This window comes from Cynocephalus volans, chromosome 1, assembly GCF_027409185.1.
Source record: "Cynocephalus volans isolate mCynVol1 chromosome 1, mCynVol1.pri, whole genome shotgun sequence".
NCBI classification, from domain to species: domain Eukaryota; kingdom Metazoa; phylum Chordata; class Mammalia; order Dermoptera; family Cynocephalidae; genus Cynocephalus; species Cynocephalus volans.
Genome location: NC_084460.1, coordinates 41,090,171 through 41,108,919, shown reverse-complemented (window position 1 = coordinate 41,108,919; position 18,749 = coordinate 41,090,171). Strand labels below are relative to the sequence as shown.

At 44.1% G+C, this 18,749-nt stretch overlaps 2 protein-coding genes across 2 annotated transcripts; both read right to left on the bottom strand.

Annotated features, from left to right (window-relative positions):
- Window positions 1-322: 322 nt before the first annotated feature.
- ZSWIM1 (zinc finger SWIM-type containing 1) lies at window positions 323-3,390 on the bottom strand. The gene is made up of 2 exons (XM_063078128.1): window positions 3,225-3,390; window positions 323-2,396 (listed from the first exon to the last, which is right to left on the bottom strand). The coding sequence occupies exon 2, from the start codon at window positions 2,244-2,246 to the stop codon at window positions 876-878; it is 1,371 nt and encodes a 456-aa protein (XP_062934198.1). The 5' UTR covers window positions 2,247-2,396; window positions 3,225-3,390; the 3' UTR covers window positions 323-875.
- A 1,313-nt stretch (window positions 3,391-4,703) lies between these two features.
- On the bottom strand, window positions 4,704-18,696 carry ZSWIM3 (zinc finger SWIM-type containing 3). The gene is made up of 2 exons (XM_063078082.1): window positions 18,380-18,696; window positions 4,704-7,007 (listed from the first exon to the last, which is right to left on the bottom strand). The coding sequence occupies exons 1-2, from the start codon at window positions 18,532-18,534 to the stop codon at window positions 5,072-5,074; spliced, it is 2,091 nt and encodes a 696-aa protein (XP_062934152.1). The 5' UTR covers window positions 18,535-18,696; the 3' UTR covers window positions 4,704-5,071.
- Window positions 18,697-18,749: the final 53 nt, after the last annotated feature.

Here is an 18,749-nt window from a genome sequence, read left to right as displayed (position 1 = left end):
AGGCAGATGATAGGACCAAAGGCAAGGAAGGAAAATTAACACTTAATTCACCCACTGGGCACCTGGCCCATTACATGCCCATTCTTCCTTGACCTTACCAGCACTGTGGGGGTACCCATATTTACAGATAAACTGAAGTTTAGAGAGGCAATTTGCTCAAAGTTCTATAGCTTGTAAGAGGCAGAACCAGGCCACAGAAATCAGGCAGGGAAAGAACTATGATTTGAATGTAGTATCACACTCCAAAGTCTATTCTTCCCATGATATACACTAAACCGTCTTCTACAGAACAAAAAACTAGACAAGTGCTTTAATATGCAACATTCAATTTTATTGACCCTAGGATGGGGCAGGGGGAAAAATGTTGGGAGCCTGGCTGAGCCACCTCCCCTGAGGGGCCTCTTCTTCTGTGGGAAGTCTCCCTCCCAGGCCAGCTCATTCACAGGAGATGGGTCAGGTGAGTCATCTCATGACTAGGGCAGCTGTTACCAAGCTCCAGCCCTCAACCTCACCACCCAATGTCTTATCTCGTATCTTAGACCAGTGGTCACCTGTTTTTTTAAGACCCTGGAGTTAAGAATGGTTATTTTATAAAAAGGTTATCAAAACAAAATCAAGAATATACAACAGAAACTGTATGTGGCCAAATTAAATCTTTACTGTTGGGCCCTTTACAGAAAAGATTTGCTGACTCCTGTCTTACAGAACTAGACACATTCTAGGTAGCAGGCTACAGTAAAATAGAAGACACTTGTCCTTCTTAAATTCTGGAAGGAGGGCCCATGGAAGTATAACAGTGTGAACACGTGTATGCTTGTGTGCGGGTGGATGTGAATGTGTACACATGCATGAACATCTCTGGGCATCAAGAGTAATCAGAGTTGGACCTGCTCATAAGGGCCGATCCAGCTGTCGGCCAGTTCCCGCAGGGTGCCGTACCTCCGCTCAAACTCCTCCTGGCTGCAGTGCTGCAAGAGCCGACCCACCTCCTCAGTGAGGAGAGTCACTGCCAGGTGCTTATCCAGGGTCTCACTCCACTTGCTGCCCAGGATGCCATCTAGACTGGTGGCACAGCCTGCTGTCCACTGAGCTGGCAGCATGTTGGGCTGGAGCACCTGCTGGCGAGAATTAAGCATGGCAAGTATGTGGCGGCAGGGTAGGTGGAAGGCCTGGTTAAAGTAGCAGCTGCAGCTGGCAGGGGGCTGGGGCTGGACCTTGTGGGTGTCTTCTAGGATCTGTATGTTCATCTTTTCTGAGCCAGAGCCAATGAGGTGCATGGATTTCTGGACCACAGCAAGCTCTCCCAGGCAGAGCTGGGCTGCTGGCCCTGTGCAGATGGCATTGAGGGAGTGCTGGATGCGGGATTCTACCACCTGCTCCAACTTGGGGCTCTCAGGGCTAGCATCTGAGGGGGCATGATTATTTGGGAGACTCAGGCACAGGTTGAAGCTTGCCTTGTCTCCAGAGTTCTGCTGCATGTATCTGAACAGAGAGGCCATGCCTTGTTTCTCAAAAGGGGTGGTGCCAAAGAACTGGCTGAGGACACGGGTGGTAACCTCGAGGCTCTGGAAGTAGTGGCTGCTCTCAGCTCGGCTTCTCCAGCGGTGGGCCAGCCAGATGCGGTCGTTGAGCAGCCAGTGTGAATGGAGCTCAGGCAGCTGGGCTGGGGGGATGCAGTTGCTCAGGAGCATATACAACTTCCTCAGGTTGCCTGCCGTGGCTGAGCACATTGTGCTCTGCAGGGAAGTCAGTAGCACCCTTTCCACAGGCCGTTCGAGGGACAGCTGATAGAACTTGCCCTGGAGGAACTTACAAATGTGGAAGGCTGAGAGCAGGACCTCAGCTGTGGGGAACTCCATGGCCAGGGTGGGCAGTGGAAGGAAGTGGGGATCCACCAGAATGGTACAAACTCTCTCCCATGCTGGGTTAAACTTCTTGAACACTTGGAACATCTGGGCCAGGCCTTCAGCATCCTCCTTGGCAGGGATGGCGAAGTAGACTACCCGGGCAAGATGACCCTCCAGCTGCACCCGAGGTCCATCCACCAGGAAGGTATATAACACTTTGCCCCTTGGGTTATAGGTCCTGTGGATAAATAAGATCTCAGGGAAATGGGCAAAGACACCCTGCATAAAGCAGCTCTGGAAGTTGAAGGTATCCAACTGGGGAGTCTTGCTAACCTGGTGCAGAAGCATGGGTGGGCTCAAGTCCTTAATCAGGAGCCCATTCAGCATTGTTAGGGCCATGGGGGAGACGGGAGATGGCTAGGTGCAGTAGTCAAAATGCTTTCTCTGTGGGGGTGCTGTTGAGGAGGCTTTGAGTCTCTCAAGCTACAAGTAAGTCGAAGCTTGAAGCTGAACTGTATATGGTTCCCAGATCTTGTTCCCAAGATGGGCCTATGGAGAGGAACAGATGTTTAAGGAGACAGTAGAGACTTGGCTCTTCAATTACTCATCCAGACAATAATTACTGAATGAACACTGTGTGTCAGCACCATTTTGGGAGAGATACACAATAAACATGTAAACAAATAAGCAAGGATATATTAGATAATAAAGGTTACAAAGACCACAAAACTGACTAACAGGTCAGAGAATAAGTTGGGGAAGGGAGAGATACTGCAGTTAAGGTGGTTAGGGAAGGCCTCTCTGTGAGTAAGGAGAATGAAATTGGAGCTAAGTCGTTAATGATAAGAAGCCAGACTTGGAAAGATACGGTTGCAGGGGATTTAAATAGGTGTGAAAGCCAGAGCTGCAAATAGCCTTAAAAAAAAAAAAAAAAAAAAAAGCATTCTAAATATTTGCATAGCAGTTTTTATTTACAAATTACTTCCTGGCATCCATTCTTTCCTTTGGTTCTGGTATATACGAGAGAACTGCAATTGCCCCAAACTTGCCGTGTCATCTTGGGCACACCACTGACCCTCTCTGAGCCTCAATCCCTTCCACCGTAAAATAGGGCTAACAATGTGCACAGCTTCTCCTGCCTCTGTGTATATCCCTCTGTTAACTGCAATGCTCTATTCAAATGTGTCCTCTATTTGGCCCCAAACCGAGTTATTACCCACATTTTACAGAAGATAAACTAAGGCTCAGAGAAGTTAAGTGACTTGCCCACCATTATTCTATAAGTAGCTGGAAGCCGTGTCTTTGGCTCGGGATCCTGACCGCTTCCCACAATACCTGGGATTCAAAAACCAGGAACAGAAAGGGCACGACTCTCACCTGGGTGGGAGATGAGAACGTCTGCCGTTCCTGTTCGGAGACCTGCCGGAGCCGGATGAGAAGTCAACCTTCCACCCTTTTGGGAGCTGTGTGATGGCTGACCGCAAAGACCAGCTGCCTCACACCTCCACGTCTTCAGAAATCATTCACCCACAGCCTGGCAATGTCGCCATTTCTCCCTATTTGACCCTGCCTCCGACTCTAACTGATCTCTAAGCTCACTAACCACGGCATCAGTTTCGCAGTGACTCGGACCAATGGCCTGAGGAGCTCGCTATTAGTCTTTGGGCCACAGACCAATCGTAGGCCGGCTACTCGAGGGCGGGTGCTGTTACCAGGGTTACGAGGGGCTCGGCTGATGGTAACCAATGAAAGCCTCAGGACACTTGCATCAAGGAGAGTCTGAGCCCTGCGACTGGAACTCTGGAGTCTCCCTTCACGCTAGAGAACTGGAAGGGCAGATTACTATGGAAACTCTCTTGAAAGCCGAAAATTAAAAGGAAAATAAAGTTTTACAGATTTTTTTTTTTTTTTTTAATTCAAACTGTAAAAGCCCCAGGGGGTTAGGAGAAGTTGCACTTATACTTACTGAGTATTCTACGTTATGGGGAAACAGATACCCAGATCTCAAATTCTGCCTCAGGGGTCAGGAGCCTAACCCCTGGAACTCAGGAAATCCAGATCCCCCTGAGAGCCGAACCTTGTGTTGTCCAGCCCAACCCCCTGCAGTATTTTACAGAAGAAACTGGACCAGAATGGCGCTGTGACTTAAGGTCCTGATGAACTAGTGCAAGGGCCGAATGCCATCCTTTACCCTCAGTTTTCCTGAAGATGACAGATTTGGGAAGCTGGGTGGCTAACAGGCTTTAGACGATTAAAATTACCAACTAGCAACACCAATGTGAGTGTTGGCACTTATTGTTGCATGGAAAATGTTCCGTTTATATATATCTGGAGGGCAAATTCAGGATTAGGCCAAAATGCTAATTTTTACAGATGAGGAAACTGGAGTCCTAAAGAAGTTAGGGACTTGCCCACAGTCCCCTAGCATGTTTCTAGCAGCCAAGTCTAGGGTTCATGTTTCTTCCCTCCCAATCTATTTGGCCTCCTCCTACTAGACTATGAGGCAACCTGAAGTCAACGCTGAAGCCTTGATTGGTAGAATGAGTGCAAAGTAAGTGATGGATTGCTAAATTTTTGAATTTGAAGCATCAGGTTCTATTTGGCTCCACAACCCCATAAGATTGATAATACTCAATTTTCTTTAAAATTAATCAATTTACCCAACAGCGCCCACTTCCTAAGTCAGGAGTCCTACTGCTATGCAACTCCCCTTCCCTCACTGATCAATCAGAACACATTCCCCCTTATTTTTTTAAAAAACAACTTTATTTAATATGAATAAAAATAGGAACGAATAACAGATTTTTCATAAAGAGCAGCAACAGCCAAGGATCACCCTCCTTCCTTTTGTCCCTGAAAACAGGCCTTTTCAGCACGCTCATTTTGTCTCCTCCTATCCTGGGCCAGAGGTTCATCTCTATAGGGTGAATAAGATCTGATCTCAGGGATTGGGGGAGGAAGATGGGTGACCTTTCAGCACGGAGATAACTTTGGTCTTAAACAATGAATGAGGTTCCCAAGGAATGCCAAAGGTAGGGCTGAAAAGGGGCATATTCAAAGGACTGTCACACAGTGGGGTTCCTCTCCTCCCTATTGTAACAATCTTCCTAGCCCTACCTAGGAAGACATTGATTAAAATGCTGACCCTTATCATATCCTGCCCACTTCGAATTCTCAAACTTCCAAGGAGAGGGTTTGTGGGTCAATGTTCCAGTGCAAGTGCTTTAATCATGAATCATGGCAGCAGCAGGAGGGAGTCCCTCCCCTTCCTCCTGCTTTCCCCAGAGGAAAGGGAGGCGGCCCACATCCTTAAAGCCTCCTGGCTGCTGATTGGACTCAGCTGGCTCACAAGAGTTAGCCCAGATATTCACAATCTTGTTCAGTGTGGAATAGCGTTCCTCCAGCTCTGGTCCCTCAGTCTGCATTAGCAGGTTTGCTAGCTCCCTGCTTAGGTCCTGAATCATGTCCTTCCGCCCTTGCTTCTCAGGCTGGTCTGCGTTTGGGACCACACCATGGTCCTGGGGCTCCCCATTGGGCCCAAGGAGGTGCTGGTACTTCTTCTGCCACCGACGGCACACCATGGCTTCACCTACTGGCTGCTGACTGGTGTGCAGCAGGGCTAAAATGTGCCGGCATGGCAGGTGGTACCATTGTTGAAAGGAACAGCTGCAGCTACAGCCATCTTTGCTAACCTGCTGAGAGTCCTCTAGCAGCTGAACATCCACTGAGGAGCCGGCCATGTCCACTAGGTGGGTGGAGTTCTGTACCACCTCCCACTCATTGTGGCACAGCTTGTAGGCTAGTTCAGAGCCACTCTGGTGCAAGGTGTCTAGCATGCCACCCTGGTAGGGCTGCACCTGTGGCTTCTGCTGCAACTGCACCTGCTGTGGGTCTGGCTTTGCCTCTTCCACAGGGAGCCTGGTGAGGCTTTCTCCACAGATTCCAAAAGCCTTCTTGGACTTTGGAGGCATGCTTGCTGGCCGGGCTCTCTTTAACTTGGGAGGAGCTGTGGGCAAGTTCTTCAAACCTTTGGTATTAAAGGAGTCTATGTAATCCACAAAGTGGAGGATGCAGTCTAGTAGGGACTGTTGTTCCCGAAAGAGGCTTGATACCTTGCTAGTGACAATGTCTAGGCTGTCCATGTAGGTGTTACACGCGTGAAGGCCCTTCCTAACATGCATATACCACAGCAGTTCACAGGAGAACCAGTGGGCCTGCAGGAAGCTGAAGAGATCCTCATCTAAAAGGGCTTGGGACATCTGACAGAGATTTTTCAGGCTGGCATCTGAAGTGACAAACACAGCTTCCCGCAGGGCTTCCTTCATGAGCCTTTTAAAGGATGGATTTGCCGAACTACGATGCAACTTCTTCTCCAAGAGTCGAGTTGTGTGGTAGATGGAAAGGAGGATGCGGGCAGCAGGAAAGATCTCCTGCAGGATGGCCCAGTGAGAGAATGCAGGGTCCACAAAGACCACCTTGACCTTGGGCCAATCGGAGTTGAACTCTGTGAAGATGCCCAGCATCTTGGCCACAGAGGTGGCTGTCTCAGCCCTAAGCACAGCAAAGTGTACTACCCGGCTCTCTCGTTCCTTGTTTTCCACCAAGAAAGCATAGAGGATGTGGCCCTGAGCATTCTCCACTCGGTGCAGCAAGAGATTCTCTGGGAAGCGGATGAACAGGTCACTCATCTTGCTGCTCTGGAAACTGAGCCGGTCCAGGTCTTGGCTGTTGCCCACACTGAAAGAGGCCATGGAACCCTCATCTACCTTAAGAAAATTCTTCATCACTTTTGCTATCTTGGCCAGGTCAGAAGGAGTGATGCCCTCTTGCTCTGGCTTTGAGGGTATGTGTACCTTATCTAGGCAAAAAGACGGTTCAACTGGGGACTTCTCAGCTGTGTCAAGGTCTTTCTTGTTTGTGGGCTGCACAGGCTGGAGTTTCTGCAGGCACATTGTCTTTTGAGATTTGCCAGTGGTGTCACCTCCAGGACAAGCAGTTTGGGAGCCACTATGTATATGCTTGGTGTTTAGTTCACTGATAAATAGTCTATCTAGTCTCTCGTTGTACCGCAGAAGCAAGTACGCTGGGCACATGTCTGCCTCCCGTGTTCTCTTCCTGTTTGACTGGGTCCGAATACAGACAAATTTCACCTGCACATATCTAGGGAAGGTAGAGGTGACAATGAGAAAAGTGCTGACTGCCTCCTCTCTCTTACAAGATAAGGCCCTGTAGGGATTTGTATTAGCTGATGTTTCCTGGAGACCACAGAATAGTATAGAATATAAGGAAGGAAGATTTAGATTAACTCTCCAGTTCCAAAGTATTCAGCTCTTTCTTCAAGACTCACTCCAACTACAACTCCCCTCATGTTCCTCTATAGCAGTTTTGAGCCCTAATTCCTTCCATTCTCTCTGTTGCCATTTGTAGCTGCCAACAATTCAATCTGAGGCAGGACAAAAGGGAAAATAGACAAGCAGCAGCAGCAGAGTGCCCAGCTGGTTACTCCCTGATTAAAATGCCCCCTTGGACCAGCCCGTGGCTCACTTGGGAGAGTGTGGTGTTGGTAACACCACAGCCACAGGTTCGGATCCCTATATAGGGATGGCTGGTTAGCTCACTTGGGAGAGTGTGGTGCTGACAACACCAAGTCAAGGGTTAAGATCCCCTTACCAGTCATCTTTAAAAAAAAATAATAAAATAAAATAAAATAAAATAAAATGCCCCCTTCATAACTATCCCTTGGGAGCTACTGCCTTCTTCTCCTCCTCTAGAAGGCAAAGATAAAACTGAGGCTCCAAGGACAATGGGCTAGATCAGTGGTTACGAAGGGAGTTCTGCAGGGACCTCTGGGGGTAGTATGTGTTTGGGCCTTCTCTGGAAGAGGGAAGATCTCTGCTCATCTTTCATTTAAAGAAAAATGTCCACATTCTAAGAAAGTTTGATAACCACTGGGATAGATGCTCTTTAGGGTCCCTTCAAGCTTTGCTATTCAGGGCTGTAAGTCAGGAGTTAAAGGAGAAGGGTAATAAAATTCAATATCTGTTCTTTTTCTTTTCCTATCCCCGTTTGACCCTTGCTTCAAGGCCCAAATCAGTTCCTACCTTCTCCAGGAAGACTTTGCGGATGCCCACAAATCATAGTAATTGCTTCTGTCTCTGAATTCATAGCATTTATCTAAAAGGCTTAGCAGATTCTCAGGGTGGCAGTGTACCTAGTGGTTAAACAGGAGACACACTGGAGTCTGCCTGGATTTGAATCCTGGCTCTGCCACTAAGAAGCTATTTAACCTTCGGTAAGTCATTTCACCTCTCTATGTGCAGTTGTCTCATTATAAAATAAGATGATCTCATTAGGGTTATGAGGATTAAATGAGCCACAGGCTGAATATTTAGCCCAGAGCCTGGTTCAGCCTTCTACTTACGCTAAATAAAAGTTAGCTGTTATTACTCCAGCACCTATACCTGTGACATTCTCTTGGATATTTATGCAGTGCCTTTCTAATTGGATGGGGATATCTTCAAGTGTCAGAACTAAGTTATTCCTCAGTGTATTCAAGCACCTAACACAATACTGTTCCTTCAGCAGATGCTTATCAATGATGTACTGGATGAATGAATCATGGACCAGCAGTGGGTGGGATGCGTCGTGCCCCTACCTCCGCAGGGAGTGTCCCAGCATAAAGACCAGGGGAGGGGAAAAAAAATCTCAGTCCCTGGCTTGACACTGGAACAGCCTGGGAGCCCCACCCACACTTTTCCAAACACTCTGATCTAGCTGGTCCTGTTTGCTCATCCTGTGGGGCAAGCTTAGGCAAACAGGATATGTCAATCCCATAATCATAACGTAGAGGGACCTGGGGCTGAAAATGTCTGAACCTGCTGTGTGCAGTGTGGGGGTGGCACCGTCTCCAGCTCTGGGGTAGGAAGGGATGGAGCAGTCCAGTAGTATGGCAAGGCCAGCGGGGGATGACCACTGTGTGGCCTCTGCTTACCTCTCTAGCCTTGTTTTCCACCCTTCACCAACCTGTTTTTTGTACCCCAGGAAGATAAACACTCTACAACTTCCTGTGTTCATCATGTATGTCTTACCTCTAGGTCTTTGTGCATGTTTACCTTTTTGTTTGGAATGCCCTTCCCACCTTTCTTCATCTCAAAGCTTACTCATCCTTCAGGACTATGTACAACCATCATCTTTTCTAGGAAGCCTTCCTCAAGCCCTAAGACTGGGCCCTACCCTTCAGCTGGTTCAACATATTAGTCTAACTCTGTCTCATCAAATTATGTTGACTTTTTGAGAACTTAATGAATGTTGAGCTACTTCAAAGAAAGGCACTGGTGACTGCCAACCATAAAGCTCTTTCTACCATTCCTGGCTCCATTAATGTCTGAAGGTCCCAGGGTGGGAACCTGGGCATTCTTTTCAATTCCTCCTCCTTGCCTGTACCCAATATGTTAACTAGTCTTTTTAATTCTTTCCCACCACTGCTACATGTATTGAAGATTTATTACATGCCAGGCTATATGAAGCCCCTAATATGTATCATTTTATACTAGAAGAAGGCTCTATTATCATTTACATTTTATAGATTGGGAAGCAGGCTTATAGAGGTTCTCAAGGATGAGAATCTGGGATTTAATCTTCTAGCTAAGACCTGAGAATTTGAGATTTGCACTGTTTGCTCGTCTACAGTCTGCTGTATTTGAAGGAAGACATTATGCTGCATGTCTTCCTTCAAAATATTTCTCCTTTCTCTGAATTCCCATTTTCGCCCTCCTCATCTTGATCCCCAATGCACTGGTTAGGTTCGACAACTTCCTTAAAGACTGCTAAACATACTGTCCTTGTTGACATCATACATTTCAAACTTAATGGGTGCTAGGTTGAAGTCCTTTTTTTCTGCTTCATTTAATATTTTTTATTGAGATATAACTTGTGTTGAAGGACACAAATCTTTTGTGAAAATTCTGAGCACTATAGTTATTTTCATCTGTAATTATTTCTGTCTCCCTGGTAAAAGCATAGACTTCCTTCAAGACAGGGACAAGGTTTTATATTTTTCTGAATCTCTCTTAGTGCTTGTATCTAAGAGCACTCAGCCAGGATATGGATGGAGAAAGGGAGCCATTCAGTCTTGCTTCCTTCCAACCTACTCTGTAGGTGTTTGCATTAGAAGGCAGGGAGCCAGTGCTACTCCCAGTGCCTGGCACTGCTCTATACACCTATAATCATCCTTATCTAGAATGGCACAGTATTTTCATATAACCTTTGTGCCTCCTCCCATACAATTTAAATCATTTCTAGATTACTTATAATACCTAATACAATGTTAATGCTATGTAAATAGTTGTTATACTGTATTGTTTAGGGAACAATAACAAGAAAAAAGTCTGTACATGTTCAGTACAAATGCAACCATCCTTTTTTTCCCCCCTAATATATTCAGTCCATGGTTAGTTGAATCCACAGATGCAGAACCCTGGATACAGAAGGCCGACTATACTGAATGAATGTTAAATGAGTGACTGGGGCATAGAAAGTTCTTTCCCATGACATGAGTACTATGCTAGAAGATCACTGGGACAGAGTTGTTGCAGGACTTGACTCCTAGCCCTAGCACTATTACTCTTATTAGACATGTGGCCAGTCATTTTTTTTTTTTTTTTTTTTTTTTTGCAGCTGGCCAGAACAGGAATCCTAACCCTTGACCTTGGTGTTATAACATTCAGCCCTAACCAACTGAAAGTCAAAATTAAGTGATGGTTAAATAGATGTACAAGTAATACACTTATAACTGAATAAAGAGTGATTCACTCAGACTAGGGATGGATGCAGATCAACTAAGGCTTTTCATTTATTTTACATAAGATTTGTGTCTTTGTTGTATGTAAATTGTACCTTAAACAGTAAATAGGACTTTTATAGGTAGAGAATGGGTAATGCCATTTTAGACAATATAATGTAAATTCGAAACAAGACTCAGGGAGTCAGAAGATGTAAGTCTAAGGTCCACTATTAGTTATGTGACCGTGGATGAGTAACTTCACTTACTGTAAGCCTCCAATTTCTTATCTATATATATAGAAATAACAGTAATAAGAGAGTACTGGTCTATCAATAACGAGTACCTCATCCAAGAATAATCAGTATCACTTAAAGTGAATTCATTTTAAGGGCTGTGATTGAAATTGTTGGTTTCCAATCTAACACGGTTTTGTTGCTTTCTTTCTTCCTAACAGAGGGCCAGTTTTATCCAGGTTTCCATTCCTCCCCCACATGGCTACGTGCTTTGGTCTAGTCTAAGCCAATTAAGATAATCTCATTAGGAAAAGGCATGGATACCGGCCCAATTCTGGATGAAAAAAACGTGATAGGAAATCTGCAGGAAACAAGGAGGGCTTTTTGTTCTGGATGTGACTCCTGCATTTGTACCATGTGGGGAGCCATCCTGGGGGCAAAGCTGAGACCTGAGGATGGCAGAGTGGAAAGATGCAAACAGCCTAGGCCATTGAAACAATCACCTTCAGAGGCCCACATCTGGGGTTCTAAGTATTGGCAACTAATAAGTCATTTTGAGTTAGGATTTTCAGTTAATTGCAGCTAAAAACATCCCCAGAAACATTTCATAGTAAATGGCTGAAAACAAGATTTGAGTGGAACTTTATCTTAAAAAAAGAGACTAAAATTATGAAGTTAACATTATATTTAACAAAAGTAGGTTATAATGGCAGCTATATGCCAATTCTTAGAATAGTCAAAGAACAACTTAAAGCATCAACTGTTTTTTCTTCCTGGTGTAATTTTCCCAAGCACTATGTTACTTCATTCCTGGTCTCACTTTTGCAATATACTAAGGTCAGTTTTACCAAAATATTCCTGGGCTTTATCGAGTTTCCCAAGGGCTTAATTTGATTCTTTGCTATGCAAATCCTCTGCTTTTCAAGTTTCTATCATCTCACCATCCTTGATTTCCCTTCTCCATTTGTTGACTGGTATAAGGCTGAAAGTTCTCTATAATTACTTCCAGAGACTTCACCCAGTCCTGTGACTCTTGGGAGATGTGCAATTTCAGTTTGCAATTGGTTTTATTTGCATTGTTTTATCCTGATGTTTACATCTATTTATCAGCCAGAAACTGACTACCAAAGATGTTTTCTTTTTGTTTGTTTATTTTTCTTTTTTTTTTGGCAGCTGGTCAGTATGGAGATCTGAACCCTTGACCTTGGTGTTATCAGTACCATGCTCTCCCAAGTGAGCTAACTGGCCAGCCCATTACCAATGATGCTGATGGGACTGGAAGGGATAAGCAGGAAAGAATGGTTAAGTAATGATTAGTTTTATAAGTAGCTAGTTTATTAACAAAATTTCTTTCTTTCTTTCTTTCTTTTTTTTTTTAAAGATGACTGATAAGGGGATCTTAACTCTTAACTTGGTGTTGTCAGCACCATGCTCTCCCAAGTGAGCAACCAGCCATCCATATACAGGGATCCGAACCTGTATCCTTGGTGTTATCAGCACCACACTCTCTCAAGTGAGCCACGGGCTGGCCCTATTATTAGCAAGATTTCTGTGTCATGACTTTTGCTTTCTTATACAACCTTGTGACTATGGATACATGGATAATGAAAACTCTGATAACAAGGGTCTAGTTCAAAGGGTGTGGTAAGGATTAGATAAAACAATGCCTGTAAAGTTCCTAGCAGATTATCTGGAATGTGTTCCAAAAAAAGTGTTAAAAAATGGTAGCTATTAAACTGAATAGCAAAACTGTTTGAAAACATCAGTCCCCCCCAAAACACAACAAAAACAAAAACACAATAGCCATAAAAATATGAGAGGGGGAACTGGGCATAAAATAAAAGACTCTCCCAGTTGATAGCAATATTAAAGAAAAATTAAAATGGAGGCCACAGTTTAGATATCCCCCAAGGCCAATCACCCATAGCCAAAACTTCAGGTATCCTGATTTCCCTGAAATGCTAGCTCTAATCATAAAACACAAATGTAAGCTTTACATCCTTGTCAGTATGTATGATTCAGTGAAATTAAATGAATCAGCTATAGACAAAACAGCATAAACAGCTCTACTTGCTCTAAACAGAATGTTAATGTAGAATAGCCAATCTTGAAAAAGGTCAAAATACATCTTCCTTTATACTTTATCAACTGTGCTGTGACTGTTATGATGGGGCTTCTTACCATGTTTTTCAGTTTGAAGTCTCTCTATACTCGAACTGTTCTATGTATGCATAATAAACTTGAAAAAGTTTTCTAACTTGATCTGATTTTATTTTTGATGGGGACTTTTGGTCATTTACTGGTAACTCCCACAGCACATTTCCTTGACTCTCTAAAGTACCTACCACTTTCTATCATGTACTATCGTTAGAACTTCAGCAAATATTTACTGAGCACTGTGTCAGCTGCTACGTGCATTTTCTTATTTCATTGTCACCTTCCTCATTTTATAAAGGATGAAACTGTGTCACAGAGGATAAAAGTCTTGCCCAAGGTCAAGAGCAAAGGCTGTCTCTCTGACTCCAGAGCTCTTCCTTTTAATCGTTAGGCCAGTTTTTCCTGAACTTCAGTTAATCACAGATTACCTTTACATTTGCCATAGCTATCACATAACATTTACACTATTATTTTAAAATCGTCTTAAAATGGTAAAGCTCATTTGCTTTACTCTGTTTAAAAAGGAACCATATGTGTACATATTGACATAAATACTTACTATTAAAATCTTCCCACCTGAACACCAGTAGTATGCATATTTGGCTGCAGAAACATCCACTAAATTATTTCCTAAAAACATTTCCCCTGCTCATCCTCTAGTCCCTCAAGAGCAGCACTCACTCCAAAACATTAATATATTCCTCAAAAAGCCCAAAATAGTGAGTTGTGACAGAACCAGTGTGCAATAAATGACCCAAGAATATCCTTCACAACTTCCCAGCTAGCAGTCAACTTGTCTCTGCTAATGGCCCATGCTGCTGAATTCACCACCTCCTAAGGAGCTCTGTCCACTATTGCCCTCAAGGGCTGAGCCCACAGTTCACTCATCTTAGTACCCCAGCTCAATGCTTGGCCCATGGTAAACTCTTAGCCTCTTACTACAAGTTTGCTGAAGGAATAAGTGAAAGAGTGACATTAGAAAGCTATTAGAGCCCATTGATTAGATTAAAAGCTTTCGCAATAAATAGGCTGGATCTGACCCTGAGTTCTAATACCTAAGTGCTTTCTTACAGTTTCTTGAAATCTTATCCTACTCCCTGTTCTGGTGTGCTCCCTTCTTTCTGCCCCTTCCCATTTTTCCTGGCTTTGAATATCAAATTCAGACTTCTCTGGCTCACACCCAGGTGGTTTTGGGGGTGAGGGTGATTTTGCACAAGTTCTCTTATTATTTTTCTTTTCCAGGTCTTGACTAGCTCAGTCCCTGCTCCTGCCCTCCCTTTGACTGTATCTATCCTCTCCTCCCTTTCTCTCAAACATGTGCAACTCTGAGAAACACAACCTTCCTTCAAAGAGTTACATAATGAAACTCTGAGCCTTAACCTAAAGCAGAGAGGTGGAAACTATTAGTTTCTTAACACTTGACTTCTGGCTCTGTCTCCCCATTTGCAGAATAATAATAGGAGTAATAGGGGCTGGCCTGTGGCTCACTCGGGAAAGTGCGGTGCTCATAGCACCAAGGCCACGGGTTCAGATCCTATATAGGGATGGCCGGTTAGCTCGCTGGCTGAGCGTGGTGCTGACAACACCAAGCCAAGGGTTGAGATCCCCTTACCGGTCATCTTTAAAAAAAAAAAAAAAAGAATAATAATAGGAGTAATAATAATAATGTTAATATTTATGGAATATTTTTAAAGTACTAGGCATTATTGTAAGCACTTTACATGTATTAACTCATTTAATGGGAATAACAAAATCTGCTGACAAGGTTATTCAGAGGACCAAGTCAAATAAAGAAGGTGAATGTGCTTTGTAAACTATCTCTGCAAAATGTCAGGGAAGACAGTGTTTTCTCTGATCAAGAAAAACTGTATTGGTATCAAGTGTTAACCCCCAATGCCCTATCTGCCAACCAGATTAAGTTTCCCCATCTTGTCCCAACCCAGCACCCTGGACTTCTCCTTTGTTCTCCTTTGGGGCCCTCACTACCATTTTAAGGAAATAATTATTTCTGTGGTTATAGTTTAATATTCATCTCCATGACTAGAGAGGAAGCTCCATGAGAGCAGGGACCCAATTTACCTTCTTCAGCAAGGCTATCTCCAGACACCAGCATGGAGTAAGTTTTCAGTAAACAATAGCTAAAATCAATGAAATCAATGAAAATAGAATCAATTAAACTGACCACATAATGGAATAAGTGGTGTGGAATAATCTCCAAGATACTTTGATAAGTGAGAAAATCCAAGTACAGAAGGATGTATATAAATAGTATGCTGCCACTCGTGTTAAAAAAGAAAAAAGATGCATATGCACATACAATATATGCATGTTCAGGCTCAATGTCACTCAGGGAGGCAACAGTAGTTGCCTCTAGATAACACTGTGGAAGTCACAGACTTTTATTTTATTTTATTTAAAAAAATTTTTTTAAAGATGACTGGTAACGGGACCTTAACCCTTGACTTGGTGTTGTAAGCACCACGCTCTCCAAAGTGAGCAAACTGGCCATCCCTATATGAGATCCGAACCCATGGCCTTGGTGTTATCAGTACCACACTCTCCCAAGTGAGCCACTGGCCAGCCTGAAGTGACAGACTTTTAGACCCTCTGTACTTTGGGAAATATTTTTCATTAAAAGACTATATTAACCCAAAAACAAATTCACTTTTTAAATTGCTCACCTTCAAAAACAAAAATAAACAAAACAAATTCCAACCCTCCAATCTTGGTTCCTCGAATTTTCTTTCCTGCTGTTCCAGCATAATTCACTCCTTCTAGCTAATCAGGTCTCTTCACTGCTTTCTTTTTTGTGTGTGCAAACATAAATCACTGCTTTCTAATAGAAGCACATCATGTTAACATCTGTACTAACTCACACCCTTTCTCCCTCTAGGATGATAATCCTCCTATGGTCAAGGCAGAATGGTCCCTCGAAGATGTCCTCTTCCTAACCCTATAACCTGTGAATATGTTAGGTTACATGGCAAAGAGGAATTCAAGTTGCAGATGGAACTAAGGTTGCTATCAACTAACTTGAAAATAGGAAAACTATCCTGGATTATCTGGGTGGGCCCAATATAAGGATCATAAGGATCCTTAAAAGTAAAGAGGGAGGTAGAAAAGGGGAGCCAGAAAAGGATATGTAACAGGGCCGGCCCGTGGCTCACTCGGGAGAGTGTGGTGCTGAGAACACCAAGGCCCCGGGTTCGGATCCCATATACAGATGGCCGGTTCGCTCACTGGCTGAGCGTGGTGCTCACAACACCAAGTCAAGGGTTAAGATCCCCTTACCGGTCATCTTTAAAAAAAAAAAAAAAAAAAAAAAAAAAGAAAAGGATATGTAACAGACAGAAGCAAGGTCAGAGTGCTGTAATGTGAGGACTCAACCTGCTATTGCTGGCTTTGAAGATGGAGGAAGGGTCCATGAGCCAAGGAGTATGGGCAGCCTCTAGGAACTGGAAATGGCAAGAACACAGGTTCTGCCCTAGGGACTCTAGAAAAAATACAATCCGGAAGACACCTTGATTTTAGCCCAGTGAAACCTGTATCTCACTTCTTGCCTAGAGAATTATAAGATAATAAACTCACGTTGTTTTAAGCCACTAAACTTGTGGTAATTTGTTAGAGCAGCAAATAAAAAATGAATACACTTCCTGATACCTCCCCATCTTTTGGGGCCTAGCTCAGCCTCCCTTTCTTTTACTTCTGCAGCCCACAGTGATTTTTCTCCCTTCAGAGTTCCTGCAGCACTTATTTCCCTGAATTACATTTAGCATTTGGTAAGTCATTCATTCAACAATTGTTTAATGCCTGCTATGGGCCAAGCCCTGTGCTAGATTCTGGGAATGGTCTCCCTGAAAAGGCAATTGTGAATTTTTTGTATTCCTCTCGTTGCTTAGCAAGGTGCTACCCACATAGCATAAAGTACAAACACCTCACAATGGTACCCTAAGATCATTTAGATAGACTGCACCTGACATCATCTCCTGCCAAGCATGGCATCCTACAGTTTCTCTAACATACCACCTTCTTGCATGTATCTGTGTCTTTGTTCCCACAGGTCCTTCTGCACAGTTCCTTCTTGTCAAATTCCTCCATACTACTCAGTAATTCACCATTAATCTACTACTACTCTAGCCCTCTGTGTTTATTCACAGCCCAGAGAAACCATTAATTCCAATGTGAAGACTTTCCCCATCTCTCAGGCATTTGTCACTTCATTCTCTGCAAATCTCTTAAAGCGATTATCACATAGTTAGCTTACCTGAATACAAGTCTATCCCACCTTAAGCTCTTTGGGGGTAGTTTGGATACTTATTCATCTTTATGTCATCTGTACCCAGCATAGCACTGGACTTCAAAGTAGTGGGAAGGATATAGCCTGGTTCCCTAGTTGGGGAGCTTTGGCCAAACATCTCAATCCAGGGCTCAAATACAGATATATTTTGACTCTCAGAGTTGGCCCATGTGGTGTGTGTTAAGATTTGAACTGATTTTCAATTTTTAAAAAAGTGAACAAATTAACATAAAGTCTGGATTTCTGACAACTCTTGCCCCAAATCCTGGCAACACTAGATCTTCATTTTCACATGGCAGACATCACCTGGAGCTGATTAAATGGGGCCTGCTCTCTACTTTACCCAGTTCACACTTCTGTTGTCCCTAGCACAAAGACCCAAAGACCTGGTGTAGGCTGTTATTTCATCATTCTTAAAGTAACACTGGTCTGTTTCACCTGATCCCTGAAGGCATTTGAGTCTTCAACCCCTCTCTTAGACTCTAAGCCTGTTTTCTCATCTGTCAAATGGGAAAAATAACGTTTATCTATAATTCTAAAAAGAGCCCTGCAGGATAAAGTATGCATAGAGTAGGGAACGCTGCCTGGGATATGCACAGTGTTTGAAAAACGGTTGTTAATATCAAGAGCTCAAGAACCATTTACAAAACGAAAGAATGAAAGGACTAACCAACAAATGACCATGTATGTTACTGCTTTGTAAAGAGAAAACTGAAGAAGGAAATTATTGCCAAGGCGTTTTTATCCATTTGTGAAGGCCACACTTTGTGCCTTGGGATACTGCAGGTGCTCAAAAAAATGGGAGGAACTGCAATTATTACGAATTTCAGAAAAGCTTGTAAATGAAGGAGTGAGTGAAAGTGAACTGGGTGGTCAAAAAAGGATGCCTGTCGAGGTTTCCCTCTCTTTTCACAAGGCACAGAGCAGGTGCTCAGTGAGTGCCTGATGGAGAGCGGGGCCCAACTGCATTCCCTCCTCCTCTGGGCCGCCCTCAGGGAGAGTGTCCAGCCTCCTCGGCCGCCTCCGCACCCTCCTGTCCCACCCCGCCCCGCCCCGCCCTTACAGGATGTCTTCACGGATGGAGGTGCCATGGTTGAGGTTGTGGAAGCGGACGGAGACGCAGTCCCTGAGAATGAAGGAGCACCTGTTCTCCTTTTTGTAAGCGTTGAAGCACTCCTTGAAGTCCTCGTAGGTCTTGAAACAGCTGCCCAGCTCCATGGCTGCTCTCACAGCTCACACCAGGGGCTGGCCCCAGATCACAGCAGGGGTCAGAGGTCACACTGTGAGGGTTTACCTGCTGGCATGGGCCCAGAACGTCTTAAGGGTCCGCCCGAATTGCGTGGCCTATTATGGAGCTTAGGAAGAGCCCCCAGACCGACAGGATTATAAGAGAGTGGGGGTCGTCTTTGCTATCTGACAGGGGAAATGACACT

Coding starts and splice junctions, on each gene's coding strand:
- ZSWIM1 (XM_063078128.1), bottom strand. CDS start 2,246: ATGGCCCTAACAATGCTGAATGGGCTCCTGATTAAGGACTTGAGCCCA.
- ZSWIM3 (XM_063078082.1), bottom strand. CDS start 18,534: ATGGAGCTGGGCAGCTGTTTCAAGACCTACGAGGACTTCAAGGAGTGC. Junction 7,008..18,379: donor TCCATCCGTGAAGACATCCT/GTAAGGGCGGGG, acceptor TACCTTCCCTAG/ATATGTGCAGGTGAAATTTG.